Below are 23,330 nucleotides of genomic sequence, written 5' to 3'. Positions count from 1 at the left end.
CTGCATATCTCCTTCCCTCGCATGCTCTTAGAATGAATATCATCCAGAGGCTTCTGCAGAATCACTGCCCCTTCTCTTCAGGCTTAGGGAGGAGCAGGACAGGAACTCTCGCTGCTCTGCTCGGAATGCTCAACACACGTTTCTTGAGCCGGGCCTGGAACTACGGAACAGTAGGTGCAAAGAGCTGCCCCTCATCAAACGCCTGCTCTCTCCAGTTCCCAGTCACCCTGGGCAGCGGGCCACGACGCTTCTATGGTCTGGGTTTTCTGGACCGTAAAATGATTTATGTCCTTTGTCTTTCCTACACCTTTGGCAAGGACAGAGTTAAATGTGTATTGAGCACCTACTGTATGCCAGGCGCTGTACATGTATCATCTCCTTCAATTTTCCTAGCACCTCAGAGGTTTTATCTCTTTTCTTTTCTTTTTTTTTTTTTTAGAGATTTTATTTTTTTATTTGACACAGAGAGAGAAAGCACAAGTAGGCAGAACAGCTGGCAGAGAGAGAGGGAGAAGCAGGCTCTCCACTGAGCAGGGAGCTGGACGTGGGGCTCGATCCCAGGACCCGGGGATCACAACCCGAGCCGAAGGCAGCCGCTTAACCCACTGAGCCACCCAGGCGCCCCTCATCTCTTTTCTTTTAGAGATGAAAGAAACGACTCAGAGAGGTTTGGTGATTTACCTAACATCACACAGCTTGGGAGTGGGGCAGCTAAAATCTGATACTGGATCTGTCTAGCTCCAAAAACCCCATGGGCTGCCTCCAAGAGGGTGGGCGAAGGACTTAATAAGCAGAGTGCAGAGAATGATGGCCCTGAGATTGGAGAGGCTCAGAGCCTGACCCATGAAAGACTTAACTCTTCAAAGCTTTACATAATGTCAAGTCCCTACATGTTGAGAGCCTAGGTTATCAGAAGGCCAAGACTGCTCTGTCACCCAGCATGGTTAATTAAAAAGTACAAGCCCAACAAGGCATTCCTGCCTCCAGAAAGGTTTGCTCAAGAACCACTCTGAACAGCAGGCTCTTCTTCCTAAGCTCTTTTGACCCTCATGACTTTCTATTTTGACTCCATTTGGTTGGACCCCATTCTGGAAAGGGCAGCACTCATTCCTATCAAATTACAGATGGATTGCTCACATTCACACGCACCATGATTCGGGGTTAGCCCTGTGCCAGGCTGGGAGCAGTGGAAAGAATTGAGGATGTTTGTGGTCAAGTCAGCCTATGCCACCCTTGTTCCTTATTTGTCAAGTCTTTCTGGAGCACCCTCTCTGTCTCAGGCCTTGTGCTGGGCACCCAGGATACGAGGATGAACCTCACTGGTCCTGGCCCTCAAGGGGCTTCTGGTCTGGCCTTGGGTCTTAGTTTGGAAACATGGCTTCAACCTTTTTCCTCGGAGCTCAACTCCGACTTGTTCTAACACCTTTCGTGGACCTTTCCCAGAGCATCGCCGTCCTCTTCGCTGGGCCCTGCCAACATTGCCCACCTGCTTGCCTGGGGTTCTCACACCTCACACGGCCAGCTCTGCCTAGTTTCCCATTGGCTATTCCTTTGGCTCCTGCCCTCTCTCCCTGGCCCAGCAGTACCTGGTTATCCCCCGTGGTGGAGGACTGCTTCTTTGGCCTGGGCTCTATCTACGAGACTTTGGAGCTGGACCACATACGCACCCACTGTCCATCCTCAGCACAATTCCCCCAAACCTGGATGTAAGCAGCAAGTGCCCATCACCCTGTGAGCCTGTTTGAGGTGCAGGCAAGAAAGCCCCTCTGGTCATTCTGGGTATCTCTGTTCAAGGATGTCGTGGCCCCTAAGCCAGCCTCAAGAATGATGTCAAACTTGCTACCCTGAGTGGGGGTGAAAGATGCTGAGTGCTTGCTAGACTGGCCATGACCCTCGGGGTTTGCATCCGGGGCACTGGGCAGAGCCTTCTGCAGCCCACTTTCCCAGACTAGATGGTCTGTCTCCACCAGCCCTGAGCAGCAGAGATAGCAGGCAGGGGAGGCTCCTGCCAGTCAGGGCTGCTTCCTCGGGGCCCCTACAGTGGGAGCAGACTGCTGGGGACAGAGTGCTCTGTCAGGCCATTGAGCTCCCCAGGGACCACTCTCCTATCAGCTTTCATGGCCCCATTGGCCCTGACTATTCTAGCTGCCTGTGGAGGCAAGCTCCTAAAAGGCTCTCAGACGCTGTCTGCAGTGGTGGGTGCTTCTCACAGTTCCAGGCCACTTTGGGGCTGTCATTAGACTCAGGCCCAAAATGGTTCCATAAAAGGCTCTTTTTTTTTTTAATAGCAATTCAGAACATGTCAAAAATTGAGGATAACAAAACCAAGAAAGGGGAGATTCTCTTCTCCACCCCTGCAGCAGTTACCCTGGTCACCCCCGAGCTGGGGTGTCAAGGGACAGGGCCAACAGATGGTGGGACCCCTGCAAGCTCACATGCTGTGCAGCTGTAATGCTGAGCTGTGCTTCTCAGCTCCCCATTGCTCGGTGCCTCAGACACCTGCTCCCCAAAGGCCTCAGGACTCTGCTGGCGTATCCAAAGGAGCAGAGGACCAGAGGACCGTCTTGTGTTTACTGTAGCTTCGGGCAAAGAGCACTCTCTTCTAAGCCCAAGTTTGGGCGGTTAGAAATACAAGCCTAGGGCGCCTGGGTGGCTCAGTCGTTAAGCGTCTGCCTTCGGCTCAGGTCATGATCCCAGGGTCCTGGGATCGAGCCCCGCATCGGGCTCCCTGCTCCTTGGGAGCCTGCTTCTCCCTCTCCCACTCCTGCTGCTTGTGTTCCTGCTCTCGCTATCTCTGTCTCTGTCAAATAAATAAATAAAATCTTAAAAAAAAAAAAAAAGAAAAGAAATACAAGCCTAGCAGGTAACTCCTTCCTAACTGGATTCCTGCTTTCAATGGGTGCCTGGCATTGTTTGCCAAATCTGTCTGCCTGTCCATCTGTCTATCTCACATAGTTACACAGTGCTTACTGTGTGCCTAGCTTGTTCAGAGCCTTTTTTGTGTATTAATTCACTTAAATTCACAGGAGTCCTATAGAAGACTCTCGTACTGTCTTCATCTTACAGATGAAGAAACCTAGGCAAAGATATACAATTTGCCCAAGGTCACGTAGTCAGGAAGTGGCAGAGTCTGACTCAGAACGCACAGCCTGGCTTGGTCACACCCATACCATATGGCCTCCCCTGTCTATGTGGGGCCATGCCCCAGTCTCATCTGTGTGACCCAGCAGGCGAGATCTGCTGGGGGAATGCAGCAGGTTCCAGGAGGGGAGGATCCAGAGCCCAGCCGTGAGGAGGCCTTCCTAGAGTTGGCATTCCTGACCATGGGAATGAAAACAAACCCGGGGACAGTTGACATCTGCCCCCTCCCCATTATAACACCAACTGGCACCTGCCACCGAGCTCAGCAAATGGCGCTGTGCCCTCAAAACTGCCCGCTTCATCACCAGCAGCTGCCTTGTGGAGGCCAGACAGGCTCCCTAAGGGGCCCGTGGCCGGCCCCACTGGCAGATGGCCTGTGAACTGGGGACTTGGGGGTGCGGCGGCCGCCAGATTAGAGTGTGGCAGGCACATTCTCAGAAAAGGAGGGCTCAGGGAAATGCACCAAACAGGAATCAAACAGCCAGGAAAATTGGGCCGATTCTCCTCTGAGAACAAATGTCCGTTCCAGGCAAGTGGCTTCTGAGAGCCTGTGGGAGGCAGCCACCCCTTGCCCTCCACACCCCCCTCCGCTGGTGTAAATGCGCCGGGTGCCCAGATTCCTCAACCGGCAGCAGCTGCCAGTGAGAATTGAATAACATTATTCTTACGGAAAGTAATAACTTTTCCCATTTTCATGTAATAAAAAAGAACGACTCAATTTAAGGAGAAACAGCGTATCATGGAATAGAAGTTTGGCAAAATTGTGAGGGTGATGCTCCGATTCCTTTGTTTATTCATTTGCACACTCGTCTAACACGGAGTCCTCCACGTGTACTGGGCGCCGTGCTGTGGGCACTTTTCCACAGCGGAGCGAAGCCCCAGCGTCGTGCATCTCCTGCTGTCATGGGAGAGACAGCCAGTGCACCAACAGGTCAACGTGTTAGGTGACGATGGATGCTGTGGGGAGGGAAGGACTGCAGGGGAGGGGAGGGGGCAGAAACCGATGGGAGAGGACCCCAGTTTAGATACGGTGACATTTGACAAGGACGCACACTGGAAATATACTGGTCAAGAGTATTGTAGAAAGAGAGAACTAGGTGGCGCCTGGGTGGCTCAGTCGTTAAGCGTCTGCCTTCGGCTCAGGTCATGGTCCCAGGGTCCTGGGATCAAGCCCTGCATCGGGCTCCCTGCTCCGCGGGAAGCCTGCTTCTCCCTCTCCCACTCCCCCTGCTTGTGTTCCCTCTCTCGCTGTGTCTCTCCCTGTCAAATAAATAAATAAAATCTTTAAAAAAAAAAAAAAAAAGAAAGAACTACAGGTGCAAAGACCCTGAGGCAGCAGCATGCTTGCAGTGTCTGGCACAGGCAAGCCTGGGAAGCGCTGGACGCTCTCCAGCATCCCTTCCAACACGGTGACCTTAGAAGCATGATCTGGATAGGGATGTTTTCTGGTTTAAGGCATGGCCATCTAAGAACTGGCTGCTGAGGGGGTCCTGGGTTTGTGGGGGGCGAGCTGTGGTTCTGCTGATGGAGCTTTGGTTCAGGATGTCCCTGAAGGTGGGAAAATGAGAGGCAGCCAGCCAGGCCCCCCGCATTATCTGTTTGCCCCCTGGGTAGGGGGTGGGAAGAGTCATTATTCATCCAGTATTTGCTGAGTGACCACAAGGTGCCCCTCAGTGGGCTGGATGGAGGGAACAAAGATGAATCAGATACAGTTCCTGTCTGCCCAAGCCCCAGCATGGCAGAGCAGGGGCCCGGGTGTGGCCGGTACTCCAGTGTGTGGGTACAGAGAGTGCATGGGGGCAGGGTCCGGGGCTCTGCCTTCACTGCCAAACCCTGGGAGGGGCCGTTGGCACCTGAGAGCAGCTCATCTCCCACAGCTCTGTGTCCTGGAGGGTCCGAGGAAGGAGGGTGGAGCACAGAGGGAGGAGCAGGGCCAGCCACGTAATCGGTGGGGCCCAGTGCAAAATGAAAATGCAGGGTCCTCATTCAAAAAGCAGGAGAACAGTGTCGTTAAAGGTACATAAGTGTTTTCCTTTTCCCTGACGTCGCTCTTAGGGTATCATGGTACTTTTCCTTTGCTACTGAAGGTCCATCTGAGTAAGGAGAAATTAACACTTTAAATTATTAGCGTGCATTTTACATTTCATCCTTATACCGTGCCATGCCAGTTTGAGATGCAGGTATCAGAGCCTTTAATTTGTGTGTATTAAGAAATTACACAATTTGTATTTTGTGTCCCATTTCTAGAGGGTGCCTTGAGTGGGCCAGGACAAATTCAAGCCAGACTCATGAAGTTTGGGTGGAGGGAAGGAAGAAGGGCAGCCTCTCATAAGTGCCTAGGGTCTCCCTATCCCCACGATGCAGGGCACACACGCATGAAAATTCAGGCCTGACAGCTCCCACAGTGTGCGGGACCTCCACACTCTGCCCTGGCCAGGGATGGGATCCAGGGAGGGGCAGCCAGCATCGCAAGTATCTTTTTTTTTAAGATTTGTTTATTTAAGAGAGAGAGAGAGCATGGGTGAGCGGGGAGGGAAGGGCAGAGAGAGAGGGAGAGAACGTCAAGCAGACTCCCGGCTGAGCACAGAGCCCGACATGGGGCTTGACCCCATAACCCCAAGGTTATGACCTGAGCTGAAATCAAGAGTTGGGTGCTTAACTGACTGAGCCACCCAGGCGCCCCTCAAAGATCTTTAAACCTCTACCTCAGGACGTGCTCGAACCCGGGTTGGGGTGGACGAAAGGCTCCCTCCTGCCTAGACTCGGCCTCCAGCTGCCACCTGCTAGACATACTTCGGGGATGCCAGCCCAGGGGCAGGGAGCGCTGGGGGGCGGGGGGGGCTGCTGGCACCATGCTCCACCGGGGACGCCATGAGCACATATGCCCTCCTGATGCTCATGCCCAGGCCCCTGCCGGGATGGAGAGCTGCCACAGCTGCAGCACAGGGGTGAGGAGCAGGGAGGCCAGCCTGTCTTGGGAGTGTCAGGGTCAAGAGAGCATGCTGCTGAGAACGTGTCCTCGGGACGCAGGGGGAGACCTGACTCTCCATGACTCCAGCCCTATTTATCAAACACAGATTCCAGGATAAAATTAAGACTTTCAGAATGGCAGCATAGAACATTCAATCTCTCAGACTTCTGAGCCTAGGACCCCATGTGACTGCATGGGTCACAGGCCCGCGAAGCTGGCCCCGGGGAGAAGAGTGGAGGTCATCGTTCAGGTCCCTTGGCGCTTCTGGGCCTCAGTTTCCTTGAGGCCAGACAAGGTGACAGGGTGCGCCTGAGTCAGGTAACAAAGGAGGGGCTGACGGCAAGGTCCCATGCTGACGGGGGCTGGGAGCGCAGTGGGGACCAAGGCCTCTGCCGGTCCAGCCTCTTTATCGCAGGCTCGTGGTGGTTCTGCTTCTCTGTCTCCCCCGTTCTCCTGCTGCCAGCAGGCTTCCTCTGCTTCCTTAGGCTCTTCCCCAGTGTTTATGGAGCACCTACTGTGTGTCAGCCACGTGCTGAGCACTTGGCACACCGCTGATCTTCACTGAGCACTGTGCTGTGGTCGGGACAGCAGCTCGTAGGAATGCCACGTGCCTTACCCACGCTGACGGGGACCGCTCCAACAGCAAACACTGCGAGGCAGGTGGTAGTAGTATTAGTCCCCACCTGCACATGAGGAAACTGAGATGGAACGTGGTTCAGTGACTGAGGGAACCACTTTCAGGCAGCACGGCTGGCGCTTGAACCGGGCAGTGGGGGCCCCAGATCCCCCACTCTTCTAGCCCTGCATTACCCTACCTCCCCTTTGACTCTTGGTTTCTGCACCCCATCCCTCTCCCTGCCCAGGGCCCCCCGGTTCTCCCCCCTCTTCTCTCTGTGGAACACACCAGCCCAGCTCACCTTCTCACCTGGGCTCTGTTGCTGCTCAGCTTTCCCAGCAGCCGCCTGCCTACCATAGGGCAGGAGCCCACACCTATTGGGCCAGCCCAGCTGTGGCTGAGCAGGGGAGTGAGGTCACGTGACACAGAAGGACCTTGGCAGCTCCTTGAGCAGGGAGGGTGCTAGAAAGTGGTGTCCCTCCGCTGGATCGTGGGTATCGGGCATCCAGGGCCTGCCCGCCCTGACCTGTCCTGTTGAGACCCAGAGTTGACGCCTCGTCTGAGGGAGGAGCTGGCCCATCCTGACCCTTAGTCTAGGCCAGGCTTCTGTCAGGAGAGCCTTCCATTCCAGAGCCCAAAGCAGGGAGCCCAGCTGACAGGGCAGGGCAGGTGCTCCTCCTGCATACACACGGAGGGAGCCCCTGGAAGGGCGGGGGGCTGCCTGTGGCTGGGGTTCCCTCACTGCCTTCCTGGCCCAGGTACCGCTGTCCCTGTGATCTGTAGGTTGCTCCCTTTCACCCCTCTTCCTCTTCCCTCCACACATACAGAGCTCCACCTGGAAGGGAACTTCTTGCACCGCCTCCCCAGTGAGGTCAGCACCCTGCAGCACCTCAAGGCCATCGACCTCTCCCGCAACCAGTTCCATGACTTCCCCGAGCAGCTCACCACCCTGCCAGCGCTAGAGACCATCAACCTAGAGGAGAACGACATCGTGGGTGAGCGGCCCCGGCCATGTGGTCCCTGCATCTCCCACTGTCTCTGTCTGCAGTTCCTCCCTCTGAGGAGGACATGGGGCTCTGGGGTCAGACCTTCACAGACGTGAGGGCAAGGGTGAGCTTCCTGGTCTGAGACACCTGAGCACAGGGCACTGAGCCTGGAAAGGGAAGCGTTCTGAGGCCCTGCCGCCTGCTGGGGCTGGGTTGAACAGCTGCTTTCACCTGGCAGGTCGAAGGCCTTGGCTTCCTCACGGCCTGCCCTGACCCAGTGGGCCTACAAGCTCTGTTTGGGTCCCAGAAGGCTGCCTCCCAGACTCTCCAGCTGGGACCCTATATCCATGTACAACCACCTGAGGCCACTAGGCAGCCGTGTTCAGAGCAGCGTCTCCTAGCTTTCCAGTGCACTTACATGCTCCCCCAAGGACCCCGAGGGTCTCCCGCCCCAGGCTCAGAGCGCCTTCCGCCTTCTGCAAACAGCAGGCCCCGCCCCGCGAGTGGCCCTTTCCTCCTTCTGAGGCATTTCCGCCTGAGCATCCTCTCCCGCTGCTGACTGATCTCCCCAGACAGAGGCAGCACCCCCCAGGGCCCCTCTGTGCCCCTCCTCCTCGGCTCCCTCCTCCAGCTGCCTTGGCTCCCTCAGAAGCCCGTCTTCAAACCCCGTTTGGTGCCCTCTCAGCCGCCTCTGATGTTGACAGTGTCGGTAATAACCCCCTTCAGTGCTGCTGTTCTGTTTGTAATCGCTTTCACAGCCATTATGCCATTTGACTAAAAGCAAGAGCTCTCTAGCAGCTTGGAGCTGGATGGAGAGTGCCTGTTGCCTGCATGGGGCGCTGAGTGTCCCATCTGTGCGCGGGCCCTGGCTGAGGGGGCGCGGGACCAGGTAACCTCTGAGGTTTGCGATCCATTCTTTTATAGAGGAGTAAACTAAGGCTCAGAGGAGTCATGAGAGCGCGTCAGGTCACACAGGGAGTCGGCAGAGGTGCCAGGACGAGTATATGTGACTCTCACACTCAGCCCTATGCCTAGGATGAGGTTCCTTGTGTGGCCTCTGGGAAGGCCCTGCGGGTGGGCTCTGGTTTGGTCTTTTCCCTCCCAAGACCAGGATCCCTGAGCGCCTTGCCCTTGAATTGGCCCCCCGTCCCTTGAACCCTTGTGCTGTCTTTAGCTGGAAGGAGCATGTCCAGAAGTGCCTTTCCACCATGAGGCCCACCCTCCTGCGCTGCTGTCACCGTCCAGGGTCTGGCCCTGAGCCCTTCATTCTCAGCCAGGCCCTCCTTGCTGAGCCTTTCCTCCCCTGCCTCCACTTCCTTCTGCTGCTTCTCCGAATGGGGCAGTTCCTGAGCAGGGGCCACAGCGAGCCGATGCCGAGCCCAGAGCTGGGCCTGTAGCTGCAGGCAGGCGGGTGAGGACAAGCGCTGGCCATTGGCATCCCCACTTCCCGACGACAGCCTTAGAAGACCCACGTCACCCCTCTGAGCCCCAGCTTCTTCTCAGCTTTTAAAAGATTTTATTTATTGGGCGCCTGGGTGGCTCAGTTGGTTAAGCGACTGCCTTCGGCTCAGGTCATGATCCCAGGGTCCTGGGATCGAGTCCCGCATTGGGCTCCCGGCTTGTTGGGGAGCCTGCTTCTCCCTCTGACCCTATCCCCTCTCATGCTGTTTCTCTCTCTCTCAAATAAATAAATAAATAAAATCTTAAAAAAAATAAATAAATAAAAGATTTTATTTATTTATTTGACAGAGACACAGCGAGAGAGGGAACACAAGCAGGGGGAGTGGGGGAGGGAGAAGCAGGCTTCCCGCGGAGCAGGGAGCCTGATGCGGGGCTCGATCCCAGGACCCTGGGATCATGACCTGAGCCGAAGACAGACGCTCAACGGACTGAGCCACCCAGGCGCCCCTCTTCTCAGCTTTTAAACCAAGGTTCTCTGCCACCCCCAGCCCAGAAGGGAGCTGGGCCACAAGCAGGGGAGCAGGGCGTGTGGGCCCCGTGCTGGCTGCTATACGAAGCGGGGCACACAGCGTGGTACAGATGCCACAGTCCCCCCCTCCCACAAGGCCGACGACATCCCTTAGCAGCAACAGTTCCCACAGCAAAGATGGGGTTTTGACTCATTCTCTTGTGTAGGTATCTTTTCCTTTCTGTAGAGTGAGGTAATGACTATATGTGGGAGCCTCTTACAGTTTACCAAGAATGCTCAGGCCCAGGCCCACGGCCCATCTGATAGACATAGAAACCTAGGCTCTAAGAGCTTTCCCCTCGCCTTTGAGGCCAGGTGCCTGTTGTACAGCTGGACGGGTGAAAGGGACATGTCAAAACCTGGGCTAGTGCCCAGCCAGGTCCGCCTGTAGCAGAGGTACAGGTCAGCCTGGCCAGGCACGGGGGATGTAGAGATGCTGGGGACTGGCCCTGTGCAGCAGAAGCTCCCTGAAGTGCTCGACTTACCCCGGGACCCACTCCCCGCTCCCCACTCTGCCGCTGGAGGCCTTGGCCGGTCTCCCACACGCCCCCCAAGGAGAGAGGTGATCCTGTTCCCCTGCTGGGGTCTCCTCGCTTCCATTCTCTGCCTCTCCCTGATCCATGCTAGTTACTCGGATTGCTTCTAACTCCCAAAGCCATGGCAGGCCCAGTCCCTGCTTTCCTAGCCCGGCCGCATATGGAGGGGGCCATGGTCACAGCGGCTGAGGTGCACCGTCCTTCATGACGGAAATGGCTTTGCCCTTGTCCCAGCTGTAGCTCATCTCCTGCAGGATCTCATTGGGAAAATTGTAGTAGGAGTTTAGGATGCCTTAAGAGTGGCTTCTTTTTCCCCTTCAGAGCCCAAAGAAGGTGTTGGAAACATTTTTTTTCCCGAGAAATAAATCTGAGATGCATGAGTTGCCTTAAGGCTGTGGTTCAGCGAAAAGAAAGCAGGCGGCTCTGAAGCAAGCCCCCTGCGTCGTCAGAAGGAGACCCAGTCTGAAGGGACCGCCCCGAAGGATGCCTGCAGCCTGGCCCCAGGGAGACCCGGAGGCTTGCAGCATCCTGGGAGAGGCCCAAGCAACTCCATTCTTTTCTGCTTTCTCAGTAGTGCTGCTACCCGATCTTCCTCCACTCTGGGCCAGAATGGGGGCTCCAGTTCATGGAGGGGAGAGGAGAGGGGGCCTCACTAGAGTATGTAGGCTGGGAGAGACAGGGACGCTTGCGTCTGCTTTCTGGTGCCAACCGCCAGCCGGTGCTGGTGCCGGTCCTTGGGGCCCACCGGGAGTTGACTACCCTCACTCAGGTCGTGCATCTAGGTAGCCCTGGTGGCCCCATGGCTGCAGCTGGTACAGACAGTCCTCTGGTCTGTGTGCACAAGGTCTCCCTATCCTCATCTCGGGAGCCGCCTTGCTCCCCGCCTCCACCCAGCCCCGAGCATGGCGTCTGCCCTACCGCAGGTGCTCAGCTGCTTGGAGCCTTGAGCAAAGCAGGAGTTCCTAAGGCCTGGAGGCCCTCTGAAATGACTGACACACAGGAGGGCAGACTGTGTCCGGTTGCCGGCGGTGACCCACTAGTGAGTCATGAAGTCAGATGCGAAGGTTGAGGCGAGCGGGTGATGGAGTGCGTCCCCTCTAGCGTGGTAACATTGCTTTGTGACTTTCATTTCAGTTTTACCTACATGCACAGGTCTATGTACTGGGTTGTGATGTAAGAACGTAATTCTTACTGTGGGTCACGATGAAGAAATATCAAAAGCCACTCCCTTGAGATGCCCTGCAGAGATGTGGGGTCTGTTCTCAGCCAGCCTTGCTACATGTCCCCCGCAGCGCACACTGCCAGCCACACAATACATTCTTCCCTCCTCTCTTCTCGATCCGTGTCTCTGGCGTCATGGTCACCACCTTCTGCATCCTCCTGGTGACTGGTGGGGGTGGAGTGAGGACGGGCATCGAGGCCTCGGCCGAGGGGAGGAGCTCGCCACCCACCTGACTGTGGAGTCAGGTAGATGACCGGGTCAGTGCCCGTGACTGTTTATCCCCGCCCGGCCGGCCTGCACGCTCAGTCTGAAAGTCCTTCCCCGTGTCTTACCATTTTCTCTGCCTGTGGCCAACCCCATCCCCCACCCGAGTCTGCAGGTCTGGCCAGGTTTAGGTGAATGTAAAACAGTGTCGATCAAGGGGCCTCGCCCCTCCACCAGCTGGTCCCCTGGCACACGCAGCAGCCAATGCCCCCATCTGGCTGGGAGGCTTCCTGGGTCCTGGGGACAAGCCACCAGGACAGTCCTGGTGGGCCATGTGTCCTTGTGAGGTGGGGCTCCCAGGAGAGCCTGGGAGGGGCTTCAGAGGAGGTGACATTTAGTCTGACAGGAGGACATGATGGATCACCTGTCTTGCGGAAAATTCCAGAAGCCGGGTCTCTCACCCCGGAAGCTGCTGCCTGTGACTGGGAGGTGGAGGCAGAAGCCACATGAAGTTCGCATTAGAACTCGATCCCGCATAGCATTTCACCAGACTCCTGGAACATGTGGGGGTGAGGAGAAATCAAGTACTTCGGAGACTTCATTTTGCTAAGCAGGGGGCTCTTTCAGTAAATCTAGAATTAATTTTCCATGACCCTTAACTCACTGAGGTTTTTCCCAGTGTTCCAGAGACAGCCAGAGATCATAGGAAAACAAGCTCTTGCTAAGAATTTAATAGAGCAATAGCACTCTGAAAAAGCAAAGTGTCTGTATTCTATAGGGATGCTTTGGGCCGTATGTACTTGATCCTGTGCCATGGTTTCACTTCTTACCGTGGAAGCTCGTATTTCTTCAAGTGGGGGTCTCAGCAGCAGGGCCTGAGAACTTGTTAGAAACGCACATTCTCACGGGGTGCCGGGGTGGTGGGGTGGCTCAGTAGGTTAAGTGGCCGACTCTTGATCTCAGCTCAGGTCTTGATCTCAGGGTCTTGAGTTCAGGGCTCCACGCTGGGTGTGGAGTCTACTAAAAAAAGGAAGAAGAAAGAAATGCACATTCTCAGGCCCTTCCCCAGACTTCCTCAGTCAGAAATTGGGAGGGAGGAGGCGATTTGTTTTAACAAGCCCCTCCCCCCCACCCGTGATATGGCTGCATGCTGAAGCCCCTGCCAAGGCTTCTGAAAGCATCATCCACCGACCCGCAGCGTGGGCATCACCTGGGAGCTTGTTAGAAATGCAGAGCCCCAGGCTCTACCTCTGTGCTCCAGGGTCAGAATCTGCACCTGAGCAAGATCCCCAGGTGATTTGTGTGCACACCGCAGGCTGGGAAGTGCTGGTCGGGGTGCCTTTCCCGAAAGCACCAGGTGCTATCTCCGGGCCACCAGCTGTGCTGTTGTCCCCCCGACGCCCCCAAGCACAACTGCTCCGTAAGCTTCACGGATCCCACACCCCAGTCCCCCGGAGTGCTGGCTGGAGAGGAAGGCTCCCAAGTCCTCTCTCAGAATCTCTGTCAGTGGGCCCAGGAACCTACATTTCTAACAAGTGACCAAGGAGGGGGCAGCAGTGTGCCGATTGAGAGTCTGTACCCCACCCTACCCCCGGGGCTTCAGTCTTCTGCTGTGGTTTATCTGGATCATGGCACCTGCCCTCACACGTCAGGTTTCCCCAAGGATAGGACCCTTGTCCCTGCAATACAAGGATGGGAGTGGGGACTCTGTGGGGACTTGGAGGGAGCATGGCTGGCCAAGGGGTCACCTGCACCGCTGCCCTGGCCCAGTGTTTCCAGGGGGCCTGGGGCCTGGGCCCTGGATCACAGCATCCTCTCCCTTCTCTGGCAGGCAGGGGAGGGCAGAACCTTCCAGGGAGCTGCAGCTTCACCCTGGCCTCCAGCAAGAGAAGAGATCCTCCAGAATGCAGCCTCTGCTGTCCTCCTGGCCTGGGGGCACAGATGCCTGCCAGGGCCTCAGGATCGCCCTCACCTGACTGTTGCATGCCTGTTCGAGCCTCATGCTGTGCCACAGAATAAATTGATTAGAGTCACAGGGGCAGAGGGAATGTGGTTTGTTTCACTTTGGGTGCTCTACCACTCTGCCCCATAGTGAGAGGTTCTGCAGGCTCTGGTTGCTCTCAGAACTCACTTCTGTGACGATGAGGCAGACGCACTGAGTTCCACGTGCTGAGGGAGTGGTGCGCATAGAGGTGGGACTCGGAGGACTTCCTGGAGGAGGCGGAGTGCAGAAGTGGAAAGAATACAGACTTTCCAAAACCAAGACCCTGAGATCAAGAGATCAATGGGTGCCTAGCACAGGTGTCCTGCAATGATCTCCTTTCATCCGCTCAAGCCTCTCTTCTGGATGGGACGCAGGATCACCACTTGACAGCTGAGAAGAAGGGCTCGCAGAGGTCAAGCAGCCTGCACAAGGACACGGTAGAGGCAGGATTCTCACCCAGGTCTTTGATGGTCCAGGCCCATGTGTCTTCACTTGATGGGAGAGGAGAGTGTGGGAAGCTGCATGAAGGGACAGGTGTGGGATGCCACGTGTCTGGTAGGCACTCATAAACAAGTTGGCAGGTCACAAAGGGACGGCTTTCGCCCACTGGCCCCCCTCAGCCCTGGAAAGCGCCCGTAGCTGCAGAGAAGGCTCTCCCGGAGAGGGTACACTCTGAGGCCTCATTAGCCGCTGGTTTGCAAGAAGCCGATTAGCAGACAGACTTCCTGTATCTCGCTGCCTGCTGTGAGAGGCCTGTCGGCCCCTAAGACAGGCCGAGAAGCTGGACTCTTACCCTCCTTTCCCTTCCCCACCAGGCTGCCGGCTCTGCTGGGGGAGGGGCTGGTCTGGTCTGCACACGGATGAGTCAGTGGTGTGCTGTGTGCCCTCCAGTGCGAACACGCTGCTCCGTCCGCAGCCTGTGCCCAGAGCTGCAAATGTCACTTGTGGAATCAGCTGGTTGTATCTTTTGAGCTCCTCCTCTCCACCTTGTCCCACTCGGGGTTTAGCCAGGCCCTGGTCCTCGTCGATCCGAATTGCGAGGCCAGGGAGAGGCTGTGTCCAGGCCTCAAGGGCTTTGAGAAGTCAGGCTTGCTGCCCACCCTGCAGACCCACCGACGCTCCATAGGAAAAGGGAGCAGAGAGTAGGGAATCTTGGCCAAAACAAATGTTTCTGGACCCAAGGCCCCTGCCTCCTGGCCAACCAGGCAGTGGCGTAGTGGGGGCACTTCTGTCTTGGCAGCTTTCCAGGGCAGGTGCCTTGATCTGTCAGCACCAGTTGCCCTCCGAGCTTCCCCGGGGCCCAGGAGGCGGCTTGAACCACAGCAGGGAAGGCTTCTTAGAGTTTCTCCAGGCCTGCCTGCCTGTCGTCACTCCGGACAGAAGGGGAGCCCCCCCCCCACGGTGATGACAAAAGCAGAGAGTTTTGTAGCCGAAAAGGCACAGGGCCGAAACCCCACTTATGTCATTAGCACGAGCACATCACCTCCCCTCTGCACACCTCTGTTTCGTCCCTGCTGCAGAGTGGGGAGGACAGTTCCCCCCTTTGGAGCTGGTGCCCGGGTTCACTGTGGTCCCTTCCCACCAGCTGCTGGTCCGCCTACTGCTCAGCCAGCCTGGAGTCCTGACCACACGCTGCCTGCTCAGCCTCTTCCCTCACTCCTTGCCCTCCAGCCTGCTGGGCCTCTTCTTGCATTTACCCAGGGACCAGGACGGAGGAGACACGGGCCATGGCTAAAGGGTCGGAGAGAGGCTAATTAGTGGGCCACAGCATCCGGGGCAGGGCTCAGCTGCTCAAGAAAGGTTTGCCGGTCCTCTGGGGCCAGCCCCTGGCAGAATCGTGGCACCCATCCAGATCCCTTGAAACCCACCTCACCTACCCCCACCAGAGACACACACCCTGAAGCAGGCTGCTGTGTCATTCACTCCTGGCACCTCACTTGCTTCCGTGAAGAGGGGATTTGAGATGGGCACTTAGTAGCTGAGAAGACAGAGTGATCACTGTGTGCAGCCTGTCAGCCGGGCAAGGATTCGACGCGACTCGCAGGTTCCCGAGGACAAAGTCACACCCCTGGCACTTTTCTCCTGAGTCTGGACTCGGCCTGTAAACCTGTCTTGGGGAAAATGGAGCCAGTCCCCTCCCTGGGCACTGAATTTGGCTGTCCTTGAGCCCAGCCAGTTGATAGCAGTCTGAGCCTTGCCCTGCCCCCTCCCCCAAGCACTGTCACAGGGCTCAGGAGACAATGACTTGCCCTCACCGTGGGGCTGCCTGAGAGCCACGGCAGACTCCTGCTGTCTCCCAGCATGCCCTCGTCCAGCACAACAGAGTACCATGCTGTGCCCATGAGCAGCGAGCAGTTGGTGCAGGCATCCCTCGAGCTGGCAGGCAGCTTGGGGAGGTAATCATCAGCCACACAGTGCAGGGGGCACTGGCCGCCCGTGGAGCCAGGGTGAGGGAGAGGCTGGGAGCAAACAAACAGGTTTTAACAGCAATTAGTGCAAGTTAGGCATGCCCCCCCCCAGCCGACATGGGGGCAGGGGAGCTCCTGTTCGCGGCCCCTGCTCGTGTGTGTCTGCCCACAGGGACCGAACAAGTGGGTCTCTGGGTAAAAGACCTCTCACACACTGGGTCTCTGCCCAAATGGAATGGCATTATCTGTGCCAGCCACTGTGTGGTAAAGCTTTGATTACTCGGAACCTCCAATTATCCAGGATGCTCTTGGCATTCTGTTGGTAGCCCGCAGGGAAACAGCAAGAAAGGAGTTGTTTGACGTTTGTTAAAACAACAAAACACTTGCGCGCTTCATTAGCCAGCCGGCCAGCCTCCTGGCCCTGTCCAGAGTGCTGGAGAGCAACCCCTTCGCTCCCAACCGCAGAGCTCCGCCTTGCATGTGCCTCGTTCAGGGAACGAGGCTTGCAGGGCCACAGACACAAATTGAGGCATTGGAAATATCCATTCCTTTGCCAGGGGTCATTTTTTGATTGAACAGCTTGCCGTGTGCCAGGCGCTGTGCTGGAGACAGAGATGGACAAAGCACGTTCCGCCGTCTCCCGGGGCTTTGGCATGGTCAGTCCATACTCAGTCACCGTTTACTTCACGTCCGATCTTCTCTAAGCATTTTTCAAGCATTTTGCTCTTGTTGAATCCTCGTGACAACCTTGTAAGGCAGGTACTGTCCTCCCCTGGTGAGGAAACCGAGGCATAGGGAAGTTGAGTAACTTGGCCAGGGCCATGCTGCCTAGGCAGAGCCAGAGTTCCAGCCCAAACAGTCTTGCCTCGGAACTCCAGCTATTCAGAACCGTGCTTGGTACAGGGAGAGCAGATTTTGCACATAGCTGTAGGGAGATAGAAAGCCACAGCAATGTCATGGCTGAGACGTAGAATTTTGGTCAGAAGGAAGCTCCCCTGGGGTGGAGAAAAGGGTGTAAGGTAGTGAGGCAGGATTTCCTAGGCCACCTAGGCTGTCAGCCTCGCTCCTGACAGTTCTCTCTCACAGAGCAGAAAGGTGGGTAGCGTCCCAGGACGGAAGTGCTATATGCAGATTTTCACCAGATTCTCCCATTAAGCCTCATGGGTAAGACCAGCAGTGTGCAAGCTAAGCTGCACATTCAAATCATCCGGGGAGCTTTTAAAAACCCTCATGTCCAGACCACACTCCGTGCCAATTAAATCAGAATCTCTGGTGGTGGGTTTTGGGCTTGAAGATTTTTTAAAGCTTCCCAGCTGGGCCCAAAGTGCAGGCATGATAGAACCATTGAGCTGGACCAGACCTTCCATCAACACCTGCATTCTATCCTGAAGAAGCTGTAACCCTCCTCCTCCTCCCAGTGTCTGTCCGCTCTGTGTGTCTGTAGCTACATCAGGATGAGGAAAACCACAGCCCGGCCATGACAACTGACACTTGGCTGGAAGGGTGGCTGGGGTGAGCTCTGTGGACTTGCATCTTTCCCTTGGAGTTCCCCTTTTACACTGACCCTGCTGTCCCCTGCATGTCCCCCACCCTGATCATGGTGCTGTGCTACCCTGGTGCCCACAAAGTACTCTCTCCTCCCTGTAGCACAACACACTTACCTAGCATTTTCCGAAGGAACTTGATCTAGAAGCCAAAGGCAACTGACAACATACGGGTAATAAAACAGTGGGCCGGTTCCCAGAGTACAAGTTTGTGCCAGAGAGTCCTAGTTTAAGTGTGGAGTTGGCCTGAGCGCCAGCACCTTCCATGCAGGAGCCTGCAGTCCTGCTGGGGTGAGCTACTCAACGTGGCTCCCCCGTGGTGTCCTGGGGGTGCTCAATCAGGTTAAGCAGCTTGAAATTGGCCACAGTGGGAGTATTTGCACCACAAAACATCGGCAGATGTTCCACATCGGATATTTTCCTCCTCAGGGAGTGGATTGTGAACTATGAGTCAGCACGCCACTGGCTCAGATCTCCCCGCCTCCTGCCTTCAACCTAAGTTTTGTTTCTCCGAAGCTGGTTTCCCTGGGGGTCGGAGTAGGGGGCTACATAGCTCATTCCTATCTGCTGGTTGTCTTAGGAGCTTTTCTTATTTTTCACATAGTCAGGGACGTCTTAGTTCTCTGACAGTGGTCTTAAACCTGAGCAGACGGTTTTGTAAAGTTAGCATTAGGAACCTTGTTTGGCAAACATGGAAAGGATTTTCAAAGCAGCCATTTTCACCTCTGCCCCCCACCCCCGTGCAGGGAGAAGAACCTTTAGGGGAGGTGATTACTCTTCCATCTGCATATCCTGTCATCCCCCCCCCCAGACACTTGTCATACACACAGCAGATTAGACAGTTCTGGTCCTCCACGCACTCTCTGCCAGCTGGAGGGAGGGAATGGCAGACGCTTACTGAGCGCTGACAACCCAACTGTCATTCTCTGGGCATTTGGAGGCCACTAAAAGAGGCCCGGAAGAGCCTGGGGGTGGGGGCTCTGGAGGCGCCTTCCAGGGGCCCAAGTGAGGGAGATGTTGTGGGGAGGGGGGAGCAGGGACATCAGCAGGGAGGAAGGATAGGCACGGAGAGCAAAGACCGGAAATCTGACCGCGAAGGTGAGGGCCAGGCAATTTGATTTCCTTCCTCAGCTGTCTCCAGACAAGCCAGTAAGACTGCATCCCTTAGGAAGAAGACTGTCACGATCCGTCTTGGACCGCCTCTCGGAGCCTGGCCTGGGGAGTGTGCGGGAGGTGACGCCTGTCAGCCCGCCTTTGCTGGCCAACCTGGGGATGGAGGCGGAGGAGGGGCTCACACACAGCACCAACTTCTCTCCTCCTTCCTTCTGCTTTCCCCGAAGCTTGAACGGGGCGGGGGAGGGTAGTGTGTCTAGGTGCATTAATGGAGTCTCTTATTTTCTGAGTACCGTTGACACACGATGCTACATGAGTTTCAGCCGTACGACACAGCGAATCCTCAGGTCTACACCTTATGCTGGGTGCCCACACCAGGGCAGCTGCCATCTAGCTCCCATGAGTGCTGCCACGGTCACGGATTCTTAAAGCACTCTGTGCTTTCTGTCCTCTCACTGGGGTGCCCGCCACACCCTCCACAGCTTGGTAACTCCGTCCTCCTTGGAGTGTGTGTGATGGTCCCCCCCAAGATGATCCCTGTGACCTCAGGAGGCAGAGGACCATTTGAAAGATGAGAGGAGGGCGTTCAGGGAAGTTGAGGGGCTGCCTGAGGTGGCGCGACTCTAAATGGCAGATCCGAGGTAAGGACGGGGTCTCTGCCCCATCCCCTTCCCCCAGATGGCCTCTCTTTCAGCAGGGGGCTTCCAACTTCCGATCCACACTGTCTTCTCTGAGGGCCGTGGCACTCAGCTTGCAGGATTGTCAGGGGCATGCGGTGTCCTCTGTACCTCTGGAGGGCAGGGGCTACTTCCATGTCCTTCCTGCGCCACCCTCCCCACCTCCCGCCCCCACTAGGATGCTTAGGCCAGGGCCCTGGGGTAGGCTCAGTCACTGCCCGCGCCTGGCTCCTTCCAAGCCTTCGGGAGGGACAGACCCAGCCATGAGTGAGGAATGTGAATGTGAGTGTGCCCCGGGAGCTTTCTGGTTACAGGCATGATTCTCTGTTCCGCTATATTACCGTAGTTTACCTGCTTGTCTCTTGCGGCATTTTGAGTGGGGACATGAAGCTTGGCTCAGCTTAGCACTGCATCCTTGATTTAGTTGGCTAGGTTTCCAGCCGCCAAGTGTTGCATCCAGGCTGGGGAATGGGGACGGGCCGGCTGCTAGGCCAGCCTGGATCCTTGAGCATGAATGTGCCCACAGGCACCGGGAGAGGCCAACATGGCTTCCCAGGCGCTGGCCTCAGGCCCTAGGCTGGGGCGCCGCCCCTGTATCTTTACCCAGGATCTCAGGGGCCATTGAGGAGGTGTCCCAAAGAAGCAGACTCCACACTCCCCAGAGTCCTGCAAAACCAGGAATTCTGGCCAGAGGCGTTTGTCCAGGTCAGGGGCGAGCCAGCCAGCCATGTGTAAACTCTCTAGTGCACTCCAGCCTGCAGCACGGTGTGGGGCGCCATGTGGTTTCTAAGCTGCCTGGGAAGCCAGACAGCTTGCGCCCTGGGCCACCAGGCTGGGGAGTCTCGGACCCTAATTACAGAAGGGACCTTAGAGGTCATGGGGCCCAGCTGCATCCAAAGCAGAAATCAGAGGGCTGGTCTCTGCTGAGTTCTGTGTTGGCGGCTCCCTTAGTATCCTTTGCCACCTCCCTGTGCCCAGACCCCTCCCCTTCTCAGGGTCTTTTTACACCATGGGTGCCACACGTATGAAGAATAGTGCTCTGGAGTGACCATTTTTATCAGCCTGTCTCTAGCAGGTCCCACTGGCACAAAACAAGTTTCCTGGGCAGTGGTGCTAATGACTGGTGAGGGAAGGTCAAGCTGACCTCGGAGAAGTAATTTCCTCTAAATATACCCCACTTGGATTCTGCTATTATTGATTACTTTAAGCTTCCACAGACATGGGCAAGAGTCTGGATGGCTGTCTGCCGTGGGAGGAAGGTCAGGCAGGGCATGGGGTCGCCGGGCTGCAGCCTAGTGAGGTGACAGGAAGAAGAGGAGCACCGTGCCCCACCCATACAGCCTTCGTGGTGCCCAGTCCGGGTTGGGGCCTTCTTCTCTGCCACGGGCCTCTGTGGGGCTTTAGGCCTCACTGTGGAAGTTCCTTCCCATCACCACCAGGCACTGGGGTCCCTGGGAAAGTCAGAGGAGCAGGACTGTGGCTTCATAAAAGGATTCTAGAACCTCCCATCCTACATTCTGCAGTCACAGGCTGAGAGATGAAGGAACCCCAGAATGCCTTGTGGACTCCGCCTCTTGTTATCTGTAATGGTGAAAATTGGAAATAAGCTGAGTGTCCCTCTGCACACCATGGGCTACCGTGCAGTCATAGAAATGTCACTGACTTGCAACCTGAAAAGGTGTTTACATCGTTGAGAAAAGCATGCTATGGCATAGGATCTAGGCCTTTTTTGGAATCTAGATGCACCTACCACGCACATGCATATTAGTAAGTTGGGAAGGCCATATACCAACACATTGCCAGTGATTGGTTCTAGATGGTGGGACATAGGTGATTATGGTTTTGCTCAACAGTGTTTTCTCATTTTCTGAATTGGGTGATTGGTACTAACGGGCCTGCGACCTGTCACACAGCCTTGGTTCACAGATGCCTGGTCCTGACTGGCAGGTGTGCACGGAGTGGGTCAGGCCAGGGGAAGGACCCCAGCTCTTGAATGTGCTGTGGTCAGAGCCGCTTAAGCAAGTGGTGGTGATGGCAGAGCCCAGCGTGGTCCCAAGCCTGAAGGAGCTTATGATCTGGTTTAGGAGGCAAAACATCCATCCATTCATTCATCCAACACAGTCATTGAGCACCCCGTGGGCACTGTGCTAGGCATTGCATTTGCAGGGTGAGCAAGCACATTCCCTGGTCACAGAACACAACGCACAATGCGTGTCTGGTAGACAGTGTTATGGGAGTTGGTTGGGGACCACAGGGAACGACAGAGGAGGTGGCCTTGGGGCTAGAATATGAAGGTGAGAGGGAGAATTGAGGCCCTCTTCCTCTCCATGTGTGCCAAAGTCCCGCGACTGGCTTCTGTTACCTCCATGATGCCAGGGTGTCTTGTGGCCTTGGGAAGCTTACTTAACCTCTCCAGCCTCAGTTTCCCCGTCCACAAAATGCAGATCATTTCATATCCTCCTCCACCCTCCCGCCATCTCTCTCTCTCTCCTCTCTCGTCAGGATGCTAGGAGTATAAATTTTCTTCTTTAAGCCTTATCCAGAAACTTCTAGTTGGCCTCTTGGGCTTGTCGCTTATTAGCTTGGCTGCTCCACTTGGTTGACTCTGCTGGTTTTGACAGTCTGGTGGCCCCCTTGCTCCGTCCTCAAAGCTGCTTCTACGACTTGAGCAGTTACGTATGTCAGGGCCCGGAGCTCCACCTACTTCCGGCTCTGCACCTGCGAAGCCGCCCCTGTCTGTGGCAGAGTGGTTCTAAGAGCTCTGCAGACCCTGGAGAGGCAGGCCTGGTGGTGGATTTGGGAACGACAGCTGGGAACTCTCTAGGCCTGGAGTCGTGGGGACTTGCTCCAAGGCGGGGCCACACCTGGTCTTCATGTCACATCCAGCAGACCGAGGGCAGGGGCATCACAGGAAGACCCCCCTCCTGCTCTCATGAGCACCAGCCACTCTGTGGGTCACTGGCCCCCTCCCTGGCTCAGGGATGAGGGGCAGTCAGGAGTCCAGAGAGAGAAACGTCCTAGTCCGACCCCCTCTGGAGAAACTGAGGCAGGACCAGTGGTCCCCAGTGGCAGGTGAGGAGATGGGGTGACTTAGCAGCTTCGAACATCAACCCCCACCCTGAATTGAAGCTGTATTGACAGTTGAGGTTGTGTCACCCTCAGCCCGGGGTCCAGCCCTTAGTGAGTTGCTCTGTGAAACCTGCCTATCATGATTTCCTTCCGGGGGCTGAGAGACAGGTGGATGGAGACCAGCTCTGGCCTTGGCCTTGCCCCTCAGTGTTGCGGGATGAAGTGCTGGGTGGGTGGGGACTGGGGTCATTCATCTTGCTTTTCCTCCCCTCTCAGGAGTAAGTCTGCTCCAAACCCCACATTCTGGTAAAGTCTTGTTTTTGCTTCCTTCTTTACCTGAGCCTCCAGGTCTGCCTTGGGCTCTGGGTCCCTCCCAGTGCCTCCGTCACACGTAGGCTCCTGCCTCCAGACAGATAAAGACCAGCCCCACCCTCTGCACCCTGGGGATTCAAGGACAAAGAATAGCCCCTGCCTTCAGGAGCTCCTGAGTTTCCTGTGCCACAGGAGAGGGGGGACGCGGGGCAGGGGGAGGGCATGTGCCGGGCCAGGGACTAGGCCCCCTGCTAACAAAGAGAGCTGGGCACTCAGGGAGCTCTGAGCCTGGTTCCCCAAAGTGCTAAGGGAGGGCGAGTTCCTGGGAGCATATTTGGCCGCCTGCTCCAGCCCTGGGACTCCTGCGCGTGCCTTCTCTACGTTCTGAGCAGGCCGTGTCAACCTCGGCCTGGCCACCCAGGGGCTGGCAATCTGGGGAAAAGTTGCTTCCTCCCACTGTGCCTCAGTTTCCAACTTGCTCCCAGCTCTCATGGTCCCTCTGCCGTAATCTGTACAATGCCTGGCCAGCAACCCATGAACAGGAGTACCTCGAGGGACATTCAGATTGGTCCTCTCAG

General features: G+C 56.2%; 1 protein-coding gene across 6 annotated transcripts in view; it reads left to right on the top strand.

Annotated features, from left to right (window-relative positions):
• LOC118019056 (leucine-rich repeat-containing protein 20) overlaps window positions 1-23,330 on the top strand; it is a 108,009-nt gene that overhangs the window by 76,814 nt on the left and 7,865 nt on the right. For all 6 annotated transcript variants that reach the window (XM_035017906.1, XM_035017897.1, XM_035017892.1 and 3 more), the window contains one exon: window positions 7,556-7,723. In XM_035017906.1, the coding sequence (XP_034873797.1) occupies window positions 7,556-7,723 (168 nt within the window). The remainder of the gene's footprint in view (window positions 1-7,555; window positions 7,724-23,330) is intronic.

The sequence above is a fragment of the Mirounga leonina genome, unplaced genomic scaffold (genome assembly GCF_011800145.1).
Source record: "Mirounga leonina isolate KUSES-001 unplaced genomic scaffold, KU_Mleo_1.0 Mir_107, whole genome shotgun sequence".
Classification (NCBI taxonomy): Eukaryota; Metazoa; Chordata; class Mammalia; order Carnivora; family Phocidae; genus Mirounga; species Mirounga leonina.
The sequence above is the reverse complement of the archived record's forward strand: the minus strand, read 5'-3'. Positions and strand labels throughout refer to the sequence as shown.